This window comes from Pteronotus mesoamericanus, unplaced genomic scaffold (assembly GCF_021234165.1).
Source record: "Pteronotus mesoamericanus isolate MK-2021 breed Mesoamerican mustached bat unplaced genomic scaffold, CSHL_Meso_final contig_44, whole genome shotgun sequence".
NCBI classification, from domain to species: domain Eukaryota; kingdom Metazoa; phylum Chordata; class Mammalia; order Chiroptera; family Mormoopidae; genus Pteronotus; species Pteronotus mesoamericanus.
In genome coordinates, this window is record NW_026555166.1 from 1103599 (window position 1) to 1127944 (window position 24346).

Sequence of the window (24346 nt, forward strand, 5' to 3'; positions counted from 1 at the left end):
CCCCAACTGAAACTTGGCATTTCAAATAATACCTGAATTTCAGTTTTGCAATACTGAAGTGCTGGAGCACCTGGACCTTCTCAAAGGCTTGATTGGTGACCTGCCATGGTGCTTTAACTGTTTGCTGTTTTCTCTTCCCATGTAAATCAATGTCTAACTCTGTTTCTCAAATATTTTTTTTTATCTCCAGCAAAGAGTCCTTTTAGAAATTTTTCCCAATTGCCCCCTCAATATGAAATGTTTATGTTACAGTTATATTGTATGTCTGTTTACATACTATATATGCTGTATATATCTTTGTTTTATACACACAAGTAAGTGTTTTCTTTGTTTGTTTATTTTTTTTTGTCCCTTGAGAACCAATTTTTACCCTCTTGGTCCAATATTGCTCCCATTGAGAATGCATAGTGTAATTCATTACTATGAATTTAGTAAAAATATCTTTAGAAGAAGGAGGCAGAGGAGGGGGAACAGAAGAAGGAGGAAAGGAAAAAAAGGGAGGGAGGGAGGGAAGGATGCAGAGTAGGAGGGAGGGGAGGAGATAAGAAGGGAAGAGAGAAAAACAACAAACCAACAGTAAAACAAGTCAGCAAAACACAAAATACTAAGTTGAAGTGTGTCTTCCATTTCCTGACAGCTACAGCTTTTCCTGGTAGCATGAGTCATGTGTGGAGTTTCCCTTTGGCCAAAGTATACCCATTATGTCTGTCCAAAGCTAGAGAAGGACATTCTCTAATTATTCTGTGACTGAATCACTAGGAAGGGGCAGTGGCTTGAAAATGATTCACCTTTCAATATCTAATTTTCTAGGTATAAACTAACTAGTATGTTCCCTCTGACCAAACATAGGGTAGGTGCTGGGTTGGTCTCAAGAGAGTGTAGAAGATTGGTGAACCCGTAGCTTTACTTGTTGATGAGTACAGAAAAGAGAACGTATTGGAAATTACTCCTACTTTCCTTCCCCTTCTTAACTCCACACCTTGACTACCAAATTGACTAACTAGAGGGAAAGCCAAAAATCATGATTGCAGTTGGGAGTAGAAAGGCCTGGATGAACGGAATTGACTTGCCCAAGTCCAAGCAGCAAATCAGTGGCAAAGATGGAACTTGGATGCTGCCTCTAGAGACCTGCGGCCCCTGACCCAGAAGAGAGAGTCCAGCTCAGACGTGTTCATTTGTCACTTTGCTTGTACAGCACAAAACTGGAGCTGTTAGTGCGCAGAGAAAAACCATTTTTAAATAAACACCAGCAAATCTGCTATAGCTAAAGATGTATGCTTAGTGTCCCAGGGGCCTGAATGATTTAATATCGCCGATATTAAATAAGAATTTGGGAGCTGGATAACAATCACAAGCTGTGTAGTTGCTCCCTACCCTTAGGAATTGAGTACGGATAGCAGATAGCTCAGATGTGGAAATGAGTTTTGCCATCTCGCCAAAGAGCCATGTGAACAATGCGTCCTGGAGCTGGCCAGCAGCCTTTGGTTCCTGTGGAAACTGGAAGAGGGTGCCAAATCTGCACGGGTGCATGAATGTGTGCGCCCAGGCACACGCGCAATCCAGTGGTGGGTACATTCACCAGGCCTGCCTGACGTCAGTAGTAAAGCCAAATCAATTAAGAACCAGAGCAAAGTCAAACATGAGTGTAGAGATGCCAAGGCCTGCGCCAGTTGCAAAGCTATGAAGGAAGAAGTTACACATGCCTGTTGTGCCTCCTGACATCAGTCTGCTTCCTTGATGTCTCGTTTTAGACCCAGTGCTTCAGGGACTTAGAGTTTTGGATATCACCTTATCATAAAAGAAAAACAAGGTAATGTGGCTTCAGAGTACTGCATCCCTGTTTCACTCAGATACTCCCTGGCTGTGTGACCTTGTTTTTGTTTTGTTTTGTTTTGTTTAATTTTAATCCTCATCTGAGGTCAACTTTTCATTGCTTTTGGAGAGAGAGGAAGGGGGGAGAGAGAAACAGTGGTGCAAGAGAGATATATTGATTGGTCGCCCTCCCATAAACACCTAGACCAGGGATCAAACCCACAACCTGGGTATGTGCCCTGACTGGAAATTGAACCCTCAACCTTCTGGTTATGGGACAATGATCCAACCACCTGAGCCACACCAGCCAAGGCTGTTTGCTATTTTATCTTTTATTAAAAAGCAAACAAACAAACAAAAAACAAAACCACTTATCTAAAACCTACATATGCCAGACAGCGTTCAAAACACATTACAAAGAATAACTTATTTAGTTTTCAGGGATAACTTATTTCTCATAACAATCCTATCTCCATTCTATAGACAAAAGAACAAGGATCAGTTTAAGTTAAGGTTAAATAACTTGCCAAATTCACTCAGAGTTTGAACCCAAGCATTGTATCTCCAGATTCAAAGCTGGACATTCCCTACTAGGGTTAGTGACTGGAAAGTGACCTTGGGCAAGTCATCGAACCTCTCTAAACCTCAGTTTGTATATCTGAAAAATAAGGATATCTGTACTTCTCTAGACAAGGAGGGTTGAAGGTTTATTGCAGGGTTTAACTGAGAAAATGTTAAAGATTTAACAGGTTGCCAGGCACCTACTAAGTACAATTTATAATAATCAGTCCCCTTGCCAGGGGGAGTCTTTTCTAAATGGATCAGGTTGAAGGGAAGGCCTCTTCTGCGCATGACCATGGGAAGTGATGGACCTAGGCTGGTAGCACAGACCTCGGCTGAGGCCTTACCTTCAGGTCCCATTGTCCTATTTTTCACTCAACGCATATTTACTTAATCCCTGAACAAGAAATGTGTTAGTTTGATTGAATGAGTTGACCAATATAGTTAGAACTAAAAAATATGTTCAGTTATTTTTCAGTTTCAGTGTGGTTTCTCATTTGCTTCCCTACAGTGTGTGTGTTTGTTTTGTTTTTACTTAATCTTTATTATTTTTAAAATAGTGTACAAGAAAGGATCAATATAAGAAACTCAGATAAAAGTGATTTGGACGGTAAGTAAAGGAGTGAGGCTGAATTCCAAGAAGGACCATTATTTTTAAAATCTCACACACACACACACACACACACACAGACTCAATTGCAGGGGAATGCAGATTTCGCCACAAATGCAATCACTCTGGAACAGAGGCAGTGAAACAAAATCACAGAGTGCTTAGTTGTTCTGCAGCTGAGGGACAAATGACAGGATTGCCTTGGCCAGCTAAAGACAGATTGCTGCATTGTTCTATTAATTGTGTATAGCTTGGCTTTTCCAGACCTTTCTGAGGTAGACCAATCCAGCTCTCACTTGCCACTCTCTCACTTTTAGCCATGGCTGTGTTCAGTATCTCTGAGATAGATGCCCCTGCCACACAGTTTGCAATACTGAGAATCCTTAATTAAAAATAAACACACTGACAGTGAACCCCTAATAATACATGCTTTTTGAAGAGGACACTTGTTTAAGCAGATACAATACAATACATTGGAAAATTCAGTCTTGATCCTTGCTTTATTATAAGACCTATAAACTGTTGACAGACCTAGTTTTACACGAGTGATGGCCTGCATTGTTTCGTTTGAGTGTACAAGGATGGATCTCCTGTCCAGATGTACATCACCCAGCTATTCCCATACCTGCAATTCTAGTATTGGCACACTTTATTTAGATTATTCCCCACAAAGATCCTCTTGTGAGCTGCACAAATCTAAGAACAGAATTCTTAAGACCATCCATCCATCCATCAGTTTTCTACTCGGGTTCAGTTTTCACATTCTTGAAAGAGTTGCTGGCAAAGGCATAAATGTCAGTGGGCTGAGAAGAAAGGGAGCATTTTGGTGCTGGCATATTTGGAAAGAGTTGGTATCTTTTTGGATGTCTCTGAGGCCTCATAGGGCTTCTGTGGCAAAGGGAAAAAAAAGTAAGGCACAGGGTGGGGGAAGGACACAAAGGGGATGCGGTGTGACTGGGATGCTAAACGCTGTCCAGTTGGAGAAGGAGAGGGTGTAGGTACATGTGCACAATACATTCTCCAGGACGCCTCCTGGAAGACGTAATGACTTCTGTGTTTTGAGCAGGGCCAGCCTTGTCTCATAATGACACAACAAATCAGAGGAGGAAAGGGACGCAGTGGAAGGGGATGGACACAGAATTTAGAAGAGGCACTTCTGGGCCCAGGCCTTGCAGTGGCATTGACCTTGGCAAGCTACTTAACCTCGTCTCATGTGAGACTTCTTGTCTTAAAAAATATGGGATAAGTCTGTGTCTGCCTTGTGAGACTGCCGGGAGAATTAAAATAAATAAAATAATTAGTTGTAAATAGCTCTTTGTAAACAATGGAGCGCTCAGAAACAGATTACAAGCACAGCTCTGCTTGCCCATCTTTCTCACAGTATCGGCCCCACCCGCTGGAGTCACTGGGGGTTTCCTCATTCAAGGCTCACCCTGTCCAGCCCAACCCCCAGCCTGCCTTGTATTTTTCAAAAGCTGCAGCCAGGCTTGCGGTTCTTGTAGATTACTGAGGTGCACACGCTGGGATTTCTGTGGCCCACTGTTTTTCAACCTTGGCTAAATTTCAGAATCACCTGGGAAGCTTTAAAAAACATCCTCACCAAAGCCACAAACTCCTGCTCAATTAAATCAGAATCTCTTGGAGAGGGACCCAGACATCAGTATTTATTAAAGCTCCCAAGTGGTTCCAATGCACATCCAGGGCTGAGAAGCAGTCTCATAGCTAAGCGAAAGAAGGATGCAGCTAGACAACGAATTACTTTTTACTCATAACATTGCAGGGAAAATGAATTTCCAACATTACATTGAGAAGAAGCAAATAGCCAGCCTGGTCGGTCAGAATAAAGAGATGACTAAAAAGGGTGGAGGAGTTGAGTTGGTGTATTACAGCTATTTATGATAATTATTTGATCAGTATAAACCACAAGTCTTGAGACTCCCTCTTTCTTTTTTCTTCTTTACTTTTCCCCTCTCTTACCCCTCACATCCTACCTTGTCATTTATTTCCCCCAATATCTCTCTCTTTACTTTCCTCCCCACTCTCTTCATTTTACAAAAGGGCTCTGACCGACTATTAGTTGTACCCACTTACTCACACTGTAGTAAGTTATTTTAGGAGTCCTGTACAAATGTTTCTCTGCACTTCCTCTCTGCCCTCCCCCGACCCTTACCCCAGTGGCATTCATCATTTTTTTTTTAAATTGGACCCACCTCATGGCACATCCCTGGGTCTGCACACACTCACGTGTGGGTGTGAGTATATCCTCTCTCGGATTTCCTTTCCCCTCTTCCTGCACATTCTAAAAACCCTATTTTCCTTCCCACACATGCCTGCATTTTCTCATCTGTTTTTCAGCAGCCCCACCTCCTCTCTGAAGCCCAGTCTCTTTATTATTTTTTTTAATCTACCTTTCCTCATTCATATGCTACCTTTCATCATTCATAAGCATGATGAAGCAGAATTTCTGGGGAATGGGAGTGCAGGGGAATTTTGATTTTCTGGTTAAGTGACACTAGCTTGAAAATCTCATTTGTCTCATGTTTTATTGCTGGCAAAAAAAAAAGAAGGTAACATCAGAAGCCCAGAACTGGAAGGGTTCTTAGGGGATATGTGGATGAAAGCCCATGCGGTAGTATGCTTATCAGATGAAGCCAAGGCAAGTGAGCACTAACACCAGATTTAAAGGCCACACCTTCTCAGCTCTGGACCCTGAATTCCCAGAGCACACACTTCATCTGGCCTACAAGAGTATATATGCTCATGAACTTTACTCATCTATGTTGATTATCTGGCTCCCAATGCATTTTGCTTTGTAATGGCTGTATCTTTATCCCATCCTGTTTCTAAGGTCTGAAATTATTCCAATTAGTATGTCCACCCTACTCACTAGACTAATGACATCAATTTTTAAAATTTGTATGTATGTATGTATGTATTTTTTAGAGAGAGAGGAAGGGAGGGAGAAAGAGAGGGAGAGAAACATCGATGTGAGAGAGAAACATTGATCAGTTGCCTCTCATTAAGAGCCCTGACCAGGGAGCGAACCCACAACCTAGGCATGTGCCCTGACCAGGGATTGAGCCAGTGACCTTTTGCTTTGCAGGATGACACCCAACCAAACTGAGCCACACCTGTCTGGGCTACTAACCACATTGATTTTTTTTTTTTTTTAATGGAAGCCCATTCCCATCTCAGAGGTGGACCAGGCTTGGTGGGAGAAGGAGAAAACACAGGAGGATGAGCTAAATTTTTTCAGGCTTCAGGACACCTTCTGAAAGGAATATCAAGTGTCTCATTTTTCTTCTTGTTAATTAAATATCCACTGTTAACTTGATTTTTTTCCTGTACCTGAATGAGATATAGTTTTATTAAAAAGTGGGTCCAGTGGGCGTTTTGGCAAGTTTTATCCCGGTTAATTTCGCCACGTGTTCTTTTGGAAGCATGTGCTAACTGCAGGTCCTCTTGCTGATTAGCAACCAACCTGAGGGTTTTTAATTTAGATTTCCAGGTCTCTGGCAAGGGGGAGGAAGATTAAAAAAGAATCGATCTAAGTAAACTAGAACCTAACTGGTCACAAAGGCCACTCCCAGCAAAGGTAGAGCCCAGGATGTCGGTTTAGAGAGCCTCATTACTTTAGACCGTGGAACAGAGGTTCTCAACCTCAGCAATCTTGGCATTTAGAGCCAAATAGTTTGTGTTTGTTGCAGGGGGCTTTTCTTTGCACTGTAGGGTGTTCAGAGGGATCCCCAACCTCTACCTACTAGATGCCAGTGGCATCATCCACCCCCATGCATGAAAACCAAAAACATTTCCAGATATTAACGATTGTTAAGTGGGTGGCAAATTTGTCCCTGGGTGACAACTACTTTGTTGTAGAGACATAGCCCCATAGTGGCCACGGAAGAAATGTGAATAAATTCCCAACAGTAATATACAGTTGCCCATACCTTATACTCTCTGAATCAAAAACCTCTGGTTAGAAGATGGGATGGATAATTGTCTAGATATTTCTGCTTCTGGAAGCCTGTGAGTGGTCTCTTCTCTTGTCCAAGTCCCACATTACCCAAATATCAGAAGCTAAAACAAAGTCATGAGAATTGCAGGATTCGAACATGGCACCCACGTCATCCAACAAAACTCTAGTGCACATGTTTCCTGTGGCCTGGCTAGTCTGAGGCTCTTTGCTGGTGAAGGAGAAAAGGGGCAACTGTTCAAGGAAAAACGAAGCAAGGTGTCATGAAAAGGGCACCGAACTGAATACTAGGGCTCCCAATTACTAGCTGGGTGACTTTGCAAAAAGTAGTTAACCCTCTAAGTTTCAGTTCCTCACATAAAGATAGGTTCCTAGTACCTCCTCAAATATTGAAACCTACATCAAGGCCCTTATACCAAGTAACCACTCAGTAAGTTCATTTCCTCCATGTCATTTACATCTCTGACTAAACCTTAAGGATACAATAGCCAGTTCCTTCTCTTTGAGCAGAAAACCAAAGACCTTCAGAAATGGTGTCCGATTGAGGAAGGCCAGGAGATGGTGCCCAGGCAGGACTAAGAATTTTGCCTCCTGGATTCCTGAGAAAAATATTAGAGTAGAGCATTTTTTAACAAAACAAAACAAAAATTTTTTTAGCCTAACCCCAAGGTGAACTCATTAGTTAGGAGCACGCTCTCAAAAGAAAGCATTGCCATCTGCTGGCTCTTACCACCAGGGAGCAGGGGTGTACTCTCCTGTGGCACCAGGAGCCCAGATCTCCCAGCCTGCAAAGCAGTTACCAACTCGTTAACTAACGCCTGAAAATGCCATCAGCCAGCAGCCCACTCAGTCCTCTACATCTTAATTGTAACTTAATTTATCAGGTCCTTTCTTGAGTAAAAGTTTGATCACGGAAGAACAAAGTGGGAGGGTAATTAATGCTGGAGGGTAGTTATGTAACGTGATCATGTATTTCTGTGTGGTTATATATGTGGACATGTATCATTATATATAATATGTATATGTGTGGTTATATCTATGTTATGGTGTGTATGTGCATGGCGGGGTATCCCTAAACTTCTGTCAAAATATATTTCAGGAGCCTGTTTAATAGTCATATTCATATTACTTGACATTTCATCACTGACAAACCCAAATCAACCAGCATAACCACCTACCCAGATGAGGAAAGCGGTGCTTATTTTGAGTGCCTTGAATCATCATTATAGCCATTGTCCAAAACAGACATAAAGTCTGCTGTTTCAATAACGTTCTCTGTTAGAGGAATATCTGATGCCTTTCATTTTACCAAGATATGTGAGCCACCAGTGCCCTCTTCTATGTCGCAGGTAGAATGGGTTCCAAACTTGCTGATGAGTCGATTAATATAACCTAGAAACACAGGCAGCTCCAAGGCTCTCCAGTGATCTGTGTGCAGTTGCTTAAGACACTTGAGAGAAATACCAGGTGTTTGCCCCTCTACTTACTTACACACACGCATACATGTGTTGTTGATGCTAAATCATACCAAATGCCTGCCTTCCTGCATGCAGGGAGAAAAGGTAAGTCATTCATACTTTGAGGAGCTTAGGAAAATATAAAAGACATATTTTTTAAAAAAAAGTTTCCTAGTTCTGGAATAACCTTTCCTTTATGATGGTAACTTTTTGGTCCTACACGCCTAGTATGTATGTGGAACTGCTGGTGTCAGCTCTCGCAGCTGAAGTCTGAGTGTTGGGGATGCCTCTTCTGTGGGTGAAGGCCATAGGATGGGTTTCATTCAACCTGCTCCTTCTGACACCACCTAAACCTCTACCAGGGCTAACAGTGGGCAGAGCACGTCACTTGTCATTTGAAAAGATTTTTTTTCTATACAGGTATTCAGAAAAACCTCTTTAGTATGGCTGAACTTTAATAAACTGGGAAGGTGCTGCAAATGGAGGGTTAATTCATTCCGATTCACCAGGAGATACAGGAACTCTGGCCTTAAATACTGTTCAGATGGCACAGGATAATGAGATTAGCACCCTCTGTGGAAAGAACCAAAAAAGAGGTGCTTACACCTTTAAAAATGAGCTTCTCTTTTAAATGCTAAATAGTTTGCTTAGAGGGGTCAGAGCAAGTTTCTTGAAGCTTAAAGATTAATTAATTTGAGAAAGAAAAGATTTCAAGTGTCACAAAACCGTAGTTAAAACTACCATTTTCCCTTATTCTTGCCTTCTCCCTCTCCCTGCCATTCTCCAAACCAAGAGCTACAGGGGCATGACATAGTGTGAGCTAAACACCTGTTTGTGTAGGAAACATATAGGCTTGCCTACAGATATGCCACACGAAGACATACAGATGCACACAGGCAAAGTAAGAGCACAGCTTTCTGTGGCCATCCTTTGCTCTCCAGCTCTCAGACTGCAGATTCCTCTTTACAGTGGCCATTGATTAGATTTCCATGGACTTCAGATCTTCTACATACATGGCAAACTAGTCATATGGTGGGGAGCAGCAGAAGAAAACAAAGCACGATTATTTTCTTACTTGTTTCTCATGGCCACATAGAAAAAGAAGAAGGAGAAGAATGAAAGGGGAAAAAAACAACAACAACAAATACCTTGGGGATAGGAGATAAACTCTGCAGTTTCCAATATCCTTATTTCTAGTGGGCAGGGGGACTTTTGGTTCTGATGTTTGCCAGAAGGGCTTTGCCTCTGGAAGCTTTCCCTATAAGCAGACCAGCTCAGCCCTTAATGCACCAAGTCAGAGCAGCTTTTGGCACTGGATTCCAGTAGCTTTCCTATATGAGGAGATTAAATCAATGGGATCCCAGACTTCTTTCAATTGCCACAATTTGGGGATTTTTTTTCCTCCTGAAAATGTATGTTGTCTTCTGGAGAGGCCTCTTTAGTGGGGTTTAATTTTAGATTTGAGACACATCCCCAAGAGATCCTTGTCCCTGCCACCTCTGCCATCCCAGCGATATGCTATTTAAAACAGCGGCCCCAGATGATGGTGCATAGATCAAACCCAAACCCCCCCCCTCAAAGTTCTCAAACAAGTCACCTGTCTTGGAGAACATTACCAGTCTAAATGGGTGTTAGGTTCATGGTATGTGTCATAATGTCATGTTTTAATTATAAACAGAGCAAGAAGCAGTTTCCTAAGCTTGTGTGTTGGGGAGGGGGGCTGGGGCTGTCTCCCAAAGCTTAACATCTTGGAGATATTTTTTAAATATTTCCCTTGAAAGGACCTCTTAGAAGCAGTATTGTTAGGCATATCGGTTTCTCCTTAGGTAGAAGAGAAATCTGCTACCAAACCTCAGCTTAAGTAAATCTCCTGAGGATGCCATTCTGCATTTCAAACAGCTGATCCTCTTTAGTTGGGTGGTTGGTGGCATTTGCATTTTGGGCAATGGTGGTGTAGGTTTCTCCAATCCTCTCCCTGCTATTTGGACTTCTCAAAAAACGAAAAAGAAAAAGAAAATGCCACTCTGTAGGATCATTCAGAAGGGTGAGCCACCTCAGTTTGAGAAAGACTTTTGGACATGGACAACATTGGTTCAGTGTTCACCATTTGCCATCCATGACAGTTTATTTCAATCATACATTTGCTTACATTGTTAGAGAGGGAAAGACCCCTCCCATCCAACACACACACTCCTCCTCCCCCCTTCTCTGCACCCACCAAGTGATACTACTCTTGAACAAACAACCTAAATCTCAACAGTGAACCTGGAAACCTACCTATGAAGGGTAGGAAGGGGAAGTCATTGATCCCAACACAGAAAAAAAGTAAAACAACACAGGAAAAGCAAGCATTACACAGAAAGGCAATCTAAGAGGCAGCTTTTGTCCTGGATTAACAAATTGATCCCGTCTCAGTAAGGCATTCGATCAAACACAGGGTCAGATGAGGACCTTCCCCACTCCACCCTACCCCACACATACCACTTCTGCATCACATCTGCCCCTAAAGTCTCCTGCTACAAGGCATTACCCAGTAGGCATTCATCGTGAGGCAGGATTTTTCTGACTATTCCCCATGGTAACTAGGCGTGTGTTATCACTGCTGAGAACCTAAGCTTGGTGCAATCATAGCAATGTGCTCCAGAAAGCACAGCTTTCATCACCAAACATTTGAATTCTGTCTGATTCCCCTCAGTGAGACCATAGAGAACAGGAACTGAGGGTTTCTCTTTCAGGGAAGAGCAGGGAAAAGGACACAAATGTTACTAAGTCCCGTGACTAAAAGGCATAGGAAAATTATGAACCAGTGGCATTTGGGGGTGATAGTCTGAATTGGTTTGAAAGATTGATATATTAAGCTCAAAAGAAGTGTTTCTTGTTAATAGGACAAACTGTCTGGCACTGCCTTTTAAAAGCCATTTGCAGTTCTCACTGCTTTAAAGACTGAGTAGTGATGCTCAGTCCACCTTTCATTTGCTTTCAAATGGTTAGAATGCATCACACCCCCTAAAAATAATATGAAAGGTCTAGCTTTTTTCAGTCCTTAGTCATGTGGAGAAAATCAACCTGGTAAGTTCCGTTTGTCTTTCTTAATATTTCAGATCGAAGTCTGACTACTTTGCTCCTGAATTTATGAATCTTCCTTCTGGCTACCAGCCACCCTGCTCCTCCTGCCTCCACCCCTCCACCACCCCCTCACACACACACAGCGGGAAGGAAATTTTAACTGTTGCTTCTCTTTTAACACAGGTAACAACAATTCATTTAGATTACTCCAGTCTGTAAAAACTGTAAATGCTATTTTATTTTAAACATTTTAGTTTACAAAAAAAAAAAAAAAAAAATCAATGCTTGGTACCTTTTTACACTCTCAGATTCCTGAATATGGACAGATCTTCAAAGGGAGGAAGGAGTTCTCATATGAAATTTAAGATAGACTGTCCTGAAGGTTGTGGGGTGGATTTTTGTTGTTTTATTTCGTTTTTGTTTTTTAAGACACAATAAAGCCAAAATGTCAAGTCTCTGGGAGCGATCCCCTTACAGTTTCATTCAAGGAGCGTTATCGGAGCAAAGACAAGGAGACCCCAGCCTGGCGCTCGCCGGCCTGCCCCGGCTGCCCAGGCGTATTTGGTAGCGCACGGGTTGAGAGCCACTGGGATGATCACACCTCGCATTCCCTCGCGGGCTGCTGGTGGCAGGTACACGAGCCATACTCATTGATGATCACCAGGGCTCCCTCAATATGGTTGGGTTTGTAATCAACGTAGTATTCCTGGGCAGACATGGCAGCCATCTGATGCATGGTCTGTTTCTGCTTTTGCTTCCTGCGCTGCGTGACAAAGCACTGTCTGAGCTGCCTGAGGCTAGCAGGGAAACACTTCCAAGAGACATAGAGCACCAGGACCACGATGAGGAAGGAGAAAATGAGAGCCATGGTGCCTGTGACCACCTTGTGGATCTGCACGGCGTTCTCGGCGTGTTCACCGCCAGGGAGAGCCACAGTAGCCGGCTCCGGCGTGCCGTCGAGCTGCCCCTCCCTGCCGTCAGTGAGCGTGGTGGCCGGGCTGGCAGGGGGGCCCAGGTCACTGCGGTTGGTGACAGCAGAGAGCAGGTGGTCGCTGGTGGGCTCAGCTCCCTCCTCGCACAGGTGGAAGGCGTACACGGCGTCCAGGACGTCCTCGCCCTGCGCGTACTCGGGGCTGGCGCACTGCAAGTTACCGTCGTAGCGCCCCTGGAAGTTGCTGAGCCATGAGGCCAGGGCGCACACGTTGCGCCCGCAGTCCCATAGGTTCCCCGCCAGGGTGATGCTCGTTAGCGACTTCCAGGAGTTGAGGATCCGGGGCTCGATGTAGGTGAGGCGGTTGGAGTCCAGCTGCAGGGACTGCAGGTGAGGCACAGTCTCGAACACATGGGGCTCCATGTACTCGATCTCGTTGCCCGACAGGTCCATTTTCTCCAGGTTCCAGACCCAGTCCAGCGAGCTAACCACAATGGCCACTTTATTCCTCCTCAGGCAGAGCGAGTGCAGGGAGATGAGGCGCGGGAAGTGGGCGAAGTTCACCTTGACCAAGTCGTTGTGCTCCAGGTGCAGCTCGGTGAGCTTGAACAAGCCGGCGAAAGAGTTGCGCGCCAGACTCTTGAGCTGATTGTATCCGATGTCAAGAAACTTGAGGCTGCGGCAGTCCTGGAAGATGCGCACCGGCACGAATTGGATGGCGTTGGCTCGCATGTGCAACGTGGTGAGCTTCCGCAGCCCGTGGAAGAGGTCGGGCGCCAGCGCCTGCAGCTTGTTGTACGAGAGGTCCACGCTGCGCAGGTTGGGCATGGGCCGGAAGGTGGTGTTGGCCAGCTGGGTAATCTGGTTGGAACTCAGTGTGAGTTCCTTAACTCGGCGCAGTTTCTGAAAGGCGTCCCCCTGCACCGAGCAAATGTGATTGTGATCCAGATAGAGCCACGTGAGCTGCATTAACCCCGTGAACTGGCCGGCGCGCAGCTCCGAGAGACTGTTGTAGCGCAGGGACAAGCCCAGCAGGCCGGACAGGTTGTGGGGCGCCTCGGTGAGGTTGAGCGCCTCGCAGTACAGCAGCCGCCCCTCGCACCGGCACAGCTGCGGGCACCCGCTGGGGGCGGCGGGCAGCATCTGAAAGCAGGCCCCCAGCAGACACAAGACCACCCCCGAGGGCCTCCTCAGCATCCAGTATAGACAGAGACCGAGCAGCAGGAAATCCATTAGCGAGAATCTTTCCAGAGAGGCTGGAGAATGTCCATTGGAAGCGCTCGGTCAGAAATCTACATCATATTTTATTCCGAGGGAGAGGAAGCGGGGGAGGGGGAGAAAAGGGCAAAAATCAAATAAATATATTAAAATAAAGAAGGAACCCCCCCCTCCCCAAAGCCACACGTTCACCTCTAAGCATGCAGAAAGCTGGGCAGCATAGAAAGTTCACAGCCACGGAAAGATCAAAGAGATGGTGATTTGGTCCATGTTAGGTGCTGCAGCAAAGAAAAGGGAGGGAAAAAAAAAAAATCTTCGGGAAAGAATTTAATTAAAAAGTGTCTTACCCACCCTTTTCCAGAGAGTGACAACCTCCATTCAGCTGCTCCCTTTGTGTGCAGGCTAATTATATGCAGGGCGAGAGAAGACCCCTCTGTGTTTCCGAGGCAGCCCCGGTCCGCGGCCAGCGGATCTGGCAGGCGCACAATGTCTCACTTTGCTGCTCGGCTCGGGGCTGCAAGGGCGGCTGGCGACGCGGGTAGGCGACTTCTAGGACCCGCAAGTTTCCCAACTACGTGCCGGTCTTCGCCTTCCTGCCGCTGTCCTTTCCCTCTGCAGTTCGAACTGTGACGTGGTGGGGGAAAAAAACTCCAAACTCGGGGCTCGCGACTCCCCAGGATTTGACAGTCTGGTTAATGTCCGTCATTGGAAAGGACCATTGACCGGCGCTACCTTTCAGTCCACGGAGACAGCCTGCCATTCGCGCCCGGGGCGGCTGCGGAGAGCGGGCTCGCTCATGCTTTGCGGACCGCGGGCAGCGGGGAGGCGCGGGCGGAGGCGGCGCGGGCGGCGGCGCGGGGCGCGGGGAGCGGCGCCCAGGCTCCTTCCCTCCGCCAGGCGGTGTGCGGCGCGAGCTTGCACAGGCACCTACTGCTCACTGAGTGTCGTAAGCTGCTCACAATTGTGCGTCTTCCCGGAGCACCTCAGACGTGGGCAGATTGAAAAGGGGTGGCATAAAACCAACATTTTACCGAACCATTAAAGTAGTATATGTTCTTTGATGAAATGAAAAACACTTCCAGCCTTTTTGCCTATATTTTAAAAAGGGGGGTGGGGATGGGAGTGAGCGGGATGGAGGTATGGGGTAGCATCTTCAACAGCAAGATATTTCCAAGTGGGAAACTGAACTATTCTGTTCTCTCCCCCTTCCCTTTTTGGGATGGTCTCCCTCCCACTTTAAAGCTGTCTACGTGTAAGGGATACGCAGGGATATGTAGAGAAATCAACATTTGGTCCTTCGCTTTAGAAAAGCAACTTGAGAAAAGAAAGAGGAAAAGCAGTGATTGCGTGGACTTGGCTAAGATATTTTTCCCCATGGACTCTGGAGTTCTGCAATCAGTCAGCTCTTTAGGTGGCGGACAGAGGACTGGTTTCCACGGGTTTGGCAAAGCCCTCCAGATCCAGGTGCTATGTGACCCAGAGTGGCAGAAACGTAGGTCTGTTTACCGGGAGCGTTGCCTGAGAGCCACTGGGGCTTCCACAGTCTCCACAGATAACTGTGGGGTCTGTGGTGGATTAAAAAGGATTCTGCTGTCTGTATGGCACCGCACCGGGAGGGCTGTGCCTGGCAGGCTGCTCATGGTGATTACAGCGCCCTGCAGTACACCCCATTCCAGGGGACTGTGCGGGAGACTTAGCGGAGAAGGGGTAATTTAAACCAAAACAATGCCTACCCTCCCCCATACTTACATCGCTAATTAAATGTTGAGACTGTTACTAAATTGTGTCCCCTAACTGTGAAGAGAAGTCTCTGCCAGATTATTTTCATTTATAGTCGTTAATAGATGGGGTTCTTATAATGAAGTCTTGCTCTAGGGTATGCATTGCTATTTTGAGGGACCTGTTGGCCACCTGTTTAAAAAAAAAAATCTTCAGGAGTTGGCAGAGAAGCTCTGCTGGAAGTGAGTGTGGGCAAGCCCCCTTTCTTGACACCGATACCCAGGGAGGTGATGGAGAGACTCAAATGTGAATTGCCAGCTCCTCTCTTCGAATCCCTATCATAAGTGTCTCTCAGGAACTGAAAATAAGTGGGCATTTTATGTAGCGGTGCTCACTTTAATAAGAATGAACTGGATTACCAAAGCTCCCAGGTTGCATCAACTTCCAGCAAGTAACTGGGTTGCTCTTTAGCATCCAAACTGAGGATACTGACCAGTGGAATCACAGTCACCAAAGACTGGTGGTACTTTTCAGGAAAATACTATGAACAGGGGCATGAATCATTCCATTCTGTATTTAGAGATCTGCCCTGATCATTCATCTCTGAAATGCATCATTTCATTGGAAGGAAAACAAACCTGAAATGTCCTAGAAGTCTCATGCTGTCTTAGGAGCTAGAAAACACATTAGAAAATCAGACCCTTCATTTTGAATATGATGAAACTGAGGCACAGAGACATCAGATGATTATCCAAGGTCACACAGCTTGTTACTGGTACTGGTGGATTTGTGGCTGTCCCACACCAGCGTGGTCTTCTTTCTTTGCCATTTTTGATGGTTGTCATCTCCATCACTCTTGCCTCCTACCTACCTCTGGACTGGGTACCTGCAGGGTTTGTCCTGGCACCTCCGTGTTGCTGCGGAACACTTTAACAGAAAAACAGTTCCACCGTCAAATGTTTTCACCTCTTGCCAAGACAATTATTCCTGACAGCAGGCCGGCTGATTGAGCCATAAACTCTAAAGGGTTGGAGAGGAGGGCAGGCCGGGTTAAACATTGGCCAACCTTTCAGCAAGTACTCTGAGTGCAAGCCACCCAATCCCCATGTCTGCTAGGGAGAATATCCTCCCAATGTAGGCAGCTTGGCAAAGTGGTGATGGAGCCTGCCAAATGGGCAAGAAGAGGCCCCACTTGGATGTCACTTGATTTGTAGAGCTGGTACAGGGAGGCGGAAAAGAGTTGAGTGTTGGCAAGAAGGAAAGAGAATAAAATTAAATTAACTGCATTATTATGTGAGGTTTTTCTCCTAAGTATGCTACTCAAAACATAGAGGATGGGTTTAGGCTCTAATTAAGATATAAATATCTTTTCAAATTATTTTCCTGCAGATTATTTCTGCATGATATCTTTAAATGTTTCCCACCTGTAATGTGGCAAGTTTGCATCTTTTCTACCGTTTTAAACTCCTTGGCAGAACTGTATACATTAACAGATTGAAATGAGCTCTATTGAAATCTAGTTATTCTAAGCCATCTAAGTTGCAGAATCCCAATTTATTATGTATTTAAAGCATACCAGCACTGATTAAATCAATGCAAATTAGGTTAAATAAGAACAACATGAATCAAGTGTTTCAGCAAAGTTGAGTAGAGAAATGACAACTTTTGAGTCACCACAGCAAGCTGATATGGCTGCTTTTCACAAGTTTTGGTTTCATGCTTCTTAGGGCCCAACACACAAAAAAAATTAAAAAAGAAGAGAAGAAGAGAAAAGAACTCACCTACAGTTCTGTTTTTTCTTATGTTTGATCTTTCTTTCTTTTTTTTTTCACCTGTCTTGTGAGAACATCTGATTCAGGTCATGTTGTGGCTGTTGTGTATACTTGATTAAGCTCTTCTTTGGGGCTAACAACAGGTTTCTATCCACAAACGTTTCCCCTTTAGTGTTAGATGCTGATGAAAGATACCTTATAAGCTCTGAGACCACCGTTCCCATTTTTCATATTCGTACAGGGTAGGAGCTTGAGCCTATCTTGCTGAGCTTCCATAGTAGCTGGGCATCAGGAAAACTACCCCAAGCCATCAGGCCAGCATGTGATGGGTGACTGGGGTAAGAAAGGATAAGAATCTTGAAAATGTGGATTTGGCAAATGGAAAGGAACTTTGAGGTACATGAACTGTGAATCTGATTGTCAAAGCATAATCTGGAACTAAGAGGAGGTAGAAGAGCAGGCTTGGTACAGCTGGAGAGCCCAGACTTAGAGCTTGGAAGAGGCAGTGTGATTAATTCCTCCTCTTCTAAAACTTACTAATTAACCTTTGCATAATAACCCCTTCTGCTTTTTCTTGGTACTTTGTGTTGGGGTAGGGGAGGTGGGGGATGGTCACATACAATTTCTTTTTTGGATATGTCTTGCCTCTGACATTTTATCTCAACTGACGGCCACCTCCAGTTGGTTCGTTTTAGTCAAAATAGTTTGTGAACCAAGAGGTGCAAGTGAAAAAAGTCTGAAATGGGCATGCATTCTGGGGGTGGACTTTCCATTACCTGTCTTGGGAAGTGTTCAAGCAAGAGAAATTCAAGTGGCAATTTTAATGTTCTGTCATCGCTTGCGCCAGCATGGGCCTTGTTCTTTACGCTGCTACCCTTAATTTTTAGTAGCAGTGAACCATGGCTTTTCTTTAGAAGGAAACATTTAGAGGAAGGGGAGGAGGGTGGGAGTCACAATTTCAAAAGGAGAGAATCAACTCTGTTGTTTTCGTAGGCACACAGCACCCTGCCAGCATTTATAGAGCGCCTCTGAAGATGCAAGGGGGCCTATGGCTTCTCTCAGGAGCTCTACTGAGGAGAATCAAATTAAAAAGTGAAGCTAATTTTTCTTATTAAATCTTATCCTTCTCTTAGAATATGGTAGTAATGTGAATAGCACTGAGGAAGCACCTATCATATGCAATGCATAATGTGAGCAATGGGAATAAAACGAAGAAACACAGGGACTCGGTGATTTCATCCAGAAACTATAGGTAGGAGAATGAATTAGATGCTGGGGGACTTTGCTGGTAATACTTATTTATATATTGCTCAGTGCTCGAGAGTAAATGTCTCCAGAACATACAAATGAGAGGAGCTGACAAACAGGTCAGATGAAATGAGGGCTAAAAGGATTCGTTGAAGGAAGTAAAGTTTGGGAAGTAGTTTTAAGGACTCAAGATATAGGTGCAGTGGCAGGAGGGATGGGCATTTGTGAAGTCATACGTACAAGTCTGGGAACTGGAATGCTTCTATTATGATGAATAGGTTAATTCCCTTGTACCCGGTGGGAGCAGGAGAAGGTAGACAGGGACAAATGGAATCTCTGGGCTGGGGAGAGGAAGTTGGTAAAGGGATTCTAATAGTGTACGGAATTTTTTAGTTTAGATATTCTTTTAGTCCCTAAAGCTCAACACCTTAGACTCTTGTAATAAATACCTGGGTTAGTTCATGAGGCCTCTTCTGCTCTCCTGGGCACTGTGCTGCAAGTTCCCTCTGCACTGTCTTAGACTCTGATTGTGGCATATTATACCGAGCTGCTGTCTACCCACTTTCCATCATTGCTTACCTTTTTTTTTAAATTTTATTTTAATTTATTTTTTCAAATACATTTGTCTCTGTCAACCCCCCACTACTTTCCCTTGCCCCCTCCCTCCTTTATTGTAGCTGTGCTTCAAGGTTGGTTGAATTCCCTCTGTGATTTCTTAACTGATCTTTGTATAAAGTGATCTCTCATTTTTCTCAACTCCATTAGCAGCTTACCTTTACTGATCATGTTTCTGGTCCTGTTCACTTTACATGAGTGTGACAGTAATTTCTACTCACAGTGTTTTAGAACACCATGGACATTAAACATCTTGGAGGCTAGAAGTAAAAAGGTCCCAAGCAGGATTCCTGCTTCACCATTTTCTATCAGTTGGCTCTTATAATACATAGGTCACATCATTATCAGTGAAACAGGGCTAAAGATAGCTCTCTTAAAGGAATCTCGGGGAAATTCAATGAGACCATATACATTATTAGTGTCTTGTGACTCAAAAATGTTAGCCTGGGACTAGCAGCCTTGGAACATGTTAGAAACACAGAATGTTGGACCCACTATATAAAATCTTTTTACCATTAGCCCCAGATTAAAATTAAATTCTGAGAAACATTCTTTTGAAGCATTAACAATTTATAACCTGTAAAAGTAGCCTACTTACCACTGATTTATAACTGTGAAACCGAAGGGCCAGGAATGTCAAGGGGTTACCCATGATTGGTGGTAGAATTTAGACAAAACACTTTCTAAATCTTGTTCTCTCTCCAATTAGATCTCAAACACAGAATATGAAGTCTATATCTATCTCACTACCTAGCACTTAGTAGGGCTCTTAATAAATTTGTTTTCTCACTGGAACAGCAGGAAATATAGAGCTGTTGTGTATGCAAGCTTTAGGCATTTTTTCAGTTTAGGTTACTCCTCAGTTTTCCTATCACTGCCAATTTGTATGTATTTTTCATGCGAAATCAAGTTTTACCTTTTTATTATAGAAAAATAAAAAAATCAGAAAAGAAAAGTAAAATGCGTATTAAGTCACATCAATTCAACCACCGAGAGAAAAAATATTTTGAGTTTATCTATTTCACATATATTTATATTTTCTAAAAATCTGATACCATTATACATATTACTTCGTTACTTTTTTCCCATTGTTGATATTTTCCCATATCAAGAATAAAAATTGATAGGATCACCTTCAATGGCTGTAAACCATTCTATTTTATTTATATTATCCATCCCCTCTTGTTAACCAATTAAGTTGTTTCTGTATTTTAACTATTATAAAATGGTGATGATGAACATCCTGATATAAATACTGCTCTGGACTGAATATTTGTGTCACCCCCAAAACTCATATGTTAAAACCTGATCCCCAATATGATGGTATTTGGAGATGGAGCGTGTGGGAGGTGATTAGGTCATGAGAGTGGAGCCCACAAGAATGGTTTTGGTGACCTTATAAAAGAGGCCACAGGGAACTCTCTGGCTCCTTCTGCCATGGGAGGACTCAGTGAGAAGTAGGTTATCTATGAACTTTGAAGCAGCTCCTCACCAGACAGCAGATCTGCAGGTGCTTTGATTTTAGGCTTCCCAGCCTCCAGAACTGTGAAAAATAAATGTTTATTATTCAAGTCACCAGTCTATAGTCATTTGTTACAGCAGCTTGAATGGACCAGATGTATACCTTTGCATGTTCAGGGCAAGCATATCCTTAACTTTTAATTCTAGAAACAGAAGTGGTGTTCAAAGGATGGGAACTTTCAATACAGAACGGGCCAAATTGCCCTCCTGAAATTACACACGTTTCACTCTCACTCTCGGCAGCTCTTTCGTTGCTTTTTCTCCTTGAGAAACTCCCCCACATCACAAATAGAAACATCTTTGGCCCTCTCTTCATCTGGCGCAGGCACTGACTGGAGATCCCTGTCTGAACCTGCGTTTGGTGCCTGGGAACCACCCTGCCATCCCATTCCCTTTTTCTCACTCCTTTCTTTGTAGGCAGTCCCCACTTCAGACAGAGGGTTGGCCTTTGGGGTTCTCGTTGTTTCTTCTGGGAGTTTACGAGCATTTCATTCCTGCATCTTATTAAGTGGTATACCAGCCATATTGTTTTTCACGAAGATATTAATATCTGAAAATAGTTTAATGTGGTGTTACTTAAGATGCTCTGTGGGGATAAGAATGTTTAAATACATTTGCAAAATACACTGTTATTTGATGTTCACAGTACACTGTTTATCTCAATTGCAAGAAATCCTGTTTTTCTTGTTTTTTTCCATTGTTTCAGCCACTTATTTGGGACACGTATTAACATCAAACTAATGTGCCAGAAGAACTTTGAAAACATTTATTTAATTGCCGTCCACAGTACATTTGACTTTATCTTGGCTTCTCACCATGTCAAGAACTGATTCTAAGGTTGGGACTTCAAGTACCATAGCAATACGCTTAGTGCAAGAACCTGTTTTTGTTGTTGTTTCTTTCCCTCCCTCCCTCCTTCCCTTTTTTCTCTCTTTCTCTCTTTTATCATGTCTCCAGACTTTATGAGGTTAACTGGACAACTACAGCTTTCTGTTTGGTATTAGAAAATCTCCTCTCCTGCCCTGGATGGTGTGGCTCAGTGGATTGAGTGCCAAGCTGCGAAGCAACGGGTCACCCATTCAATTCTCAGTCAGGGCACATGTCTGGATTGTGGGCCAGGTACCCTGTGTGGGGGCGTGCGAGAGGCAACCAACACACATTGATGTTTCTCTCCCTCTCTTTCTCCCTCCCTTTCCCTCTCTCTAAAAACAAATAAATATTTGTTTAACAAAGTTTCATCTCCTTATCCCAGCTACGAATAATTGGACCAATTTCATGCTGTAATAGATTCCATCTCTGATAGATCTTGACATTTAATTAACTTGTTTTATAGAATTTTCCAGATGTTGCTAATTCTGTCCCTACAGATAAAATGAAATTCCCTAAGGACAGACTTGTTACTTTCCCACTTTTAAAACCCTCTAATACCTACCTCGAAGGTATGGAAGAAGATCACATGTGAAAGACTGTATATACTGAGCATCGGAATTGTCACATAGCACTAGTACACATACCCACTCTCTTCACAGTGCTGTCTGACACTGTTCTGGGTTCAGAGAGATTTTTGAATTGAGTATATTAACTGGTGTGAATTCTTACCTAATCAATAATCTGGAGAAACTGAGCTAAATATAACGACTTCTGTTTTATTTGGATATATAAGTGTAATATATTAACCCAGGGAGGTCCAACCTTTTAGAATTGAAGTCACACAGATTAATGCCATTTATATGTTGTCTCCTTTCACAGGTTTATTTAGTGTTGGAAATTCCTCACCATCCCTAAGAAATGAGCTTTCTGTGGTGAGTTAACCTGCCCAGTTAGATGCATTTATCTCTTTGTTCAAATCATCTCCCATTCTCCGGAACCACTTCTTAATCTTCCAAGGCACCTTCAGAAAGTCTTTTTAATTATTTAACATAAATGTCTATTGCTATTCTTATTTGTTTTTGTTAATGTACCTTAAATGGAGGTTTATAATAAGATAGAGTTAAATTAAATGTGGTACCTGCCTTCATTATTTTCAGACCTGGAGTGGAGTTGATGAGTAACAAAACAATATGATTCCTGCTGAGAAATGTAAACAAAGCTGTGTTTGGAAAACGTCCTCTAGTGAATTGAGCAAGGCCAGTCAGAGGAGCTGGGTAAAAGGGGGAAGAGTTGACCAGACGGACTAGTAAAGGCCAGTCTGTTCAGTAGGCAAAGTCTGAAAAAACTACAGAGGCCCCTGAGGTGCTTAGGATGTGTGAAACACAGGTAGGAGGGGGAGGAGAAGGAGGAGAGATGAGACAGGAGTGTTAGCTTAGTGCCAGATTCGGAAGACTTTCAACCTCGATTATGATTCCCAAAATGTGGGTGCAACGAACAGAACTCTGATGATGATCTTGAATATGAAGGACAGGCAAAAGGATACTGAAGGCAAGGAGGGTGGTTGCGAAGCTACCACATCTGCCCAAGTGTGAGACTAACTATATAAACATCAGAAATGGACAGGGAAGGCCAGGTATGATAATAGCTTTGTAGTGGGATTGACAGTTTCTTAAATGGTACTTTAAGAAAAAAATAATAATTTATGATGATTTCAACAGAATAGTCTGATCTAGGGTAGATGAGAGGCAAGATAGAGTATGAGGTGAAAGTAAACTCTAACATTTAGAGCTAAGAATAAGCAGATAGAAATAGGGATAGAGGTCACAGTTGGACATAGAGATCACAGATCTCTGGAACGTACTCGGTGGTGTTATAGTGGTGGCAGTAGATGCGGATCCCCAAAGAGAAAGATTAGAATATAGCTGATATACAATCATAAGTCTTCTCAGTCCAGTAAGATCCTGTGGATGTGGAAAGGAGCTGACCAGCAGGGAGTGGTTGGGCTGGTGCTACCTACAAAGTGCATATTCTCATTAAAAGCTTTCAGTTTCTAATTTTTAAGAATCTTATTCTATAAGAAAGCAAATGATAATACAGACTTCATTCAGCTTGTGGAATACCAGTTTGCAAAGCCTTTTTTAGTGATGATTCTCAACATGGAAGAATTAGGAGGGGGAAGAGGAGGCAGAGGTTGCCTCAATAAGAAGGACAGTTTAAAAGCAATTGAGAAACCCTGCCCTTGTCCACAGTTAACAGCCTTTAATATATGGGCATGGCCATGAGACTCTGATTAATATGTATTTCATGTGTCTGGGAAACAGAAAAAGATATGGTTGAGAACGACAAGTCATGAGAGGAGTCCAGATGGTGAAGGATCATAAACATTGGAGGAGAGTGCCCAACAATGTGCAAACCTACAAAGGAAAAGGACAGCAATGGCGCTGTCCATCCAAGGACTGTACCAACAACTGCCTGATGTTGACTGTATCCTTCCCCCTCAAAGGGTTTGTCATTGGCATCTCTTATCAGTGTAAGATGATTCCTTTGTGGATGGGCCTTGCATTGCCTCAAACATGAATGAAAATGATAACTGGAAATCATGTCTTTCAGATTGAAATTCTGTATTTGCATTTTAGCAGAAGAATCGGAGACATTGAATCATTTGCTGAAAAGAACTTTTGAAATGTCTGACTCTATATTAGGCTAAAAATTTTTCTGCCATGTACAAGCTGTGTAACCTGGGCATGTGGCTTAACTTTTAGCAGAAATATTCAACACAGTAAAGTAAGAGATGTAAATACATTTAATTAGAAAAATACTTCAAATTCTGTTGCAATAACTATTTATATCAATTTCTATCTCATAAGGTCAAAATTATACCCCGTAGATTGAAGACAAGAAGGAAAAAGAATCACAAGCGCAAATAGTATTTTGTGTCTCTAATTACACTCCAACTGCTATTTCTTTAAGTAT

The 24346-nt window shown here is 43.4% G+C and overlaps 2 protein-coding genes across 3 annotated transcripts in view; one reads left to right on the forward strand and one right to left on the reverse strand.

Annotated features, from left to right (window-relative positions):
• Positions 1-24346, forward strand: part of CTNNA2 (catenin alpha 2) — a 1090206-nt gene that overhangs the window by 719710 nt on the left and 346150 nt on the right. The gene's annotated exons all lie outside the window — the stretch shown is intronic.
• Positions 12072-13643, reverse strand: LRRTM1 (leucine rich repeat transmembrane neuronal 1). Its single transcript, XM_054577631.1, has one exon. It carries the CDS (start codon positions 13641-13643, stop codon positions 12075-12077), a length of 1569 nt encoding a protein of 522 aa, XP_054433606.1. The 3' UTR covers positions 12072-12074.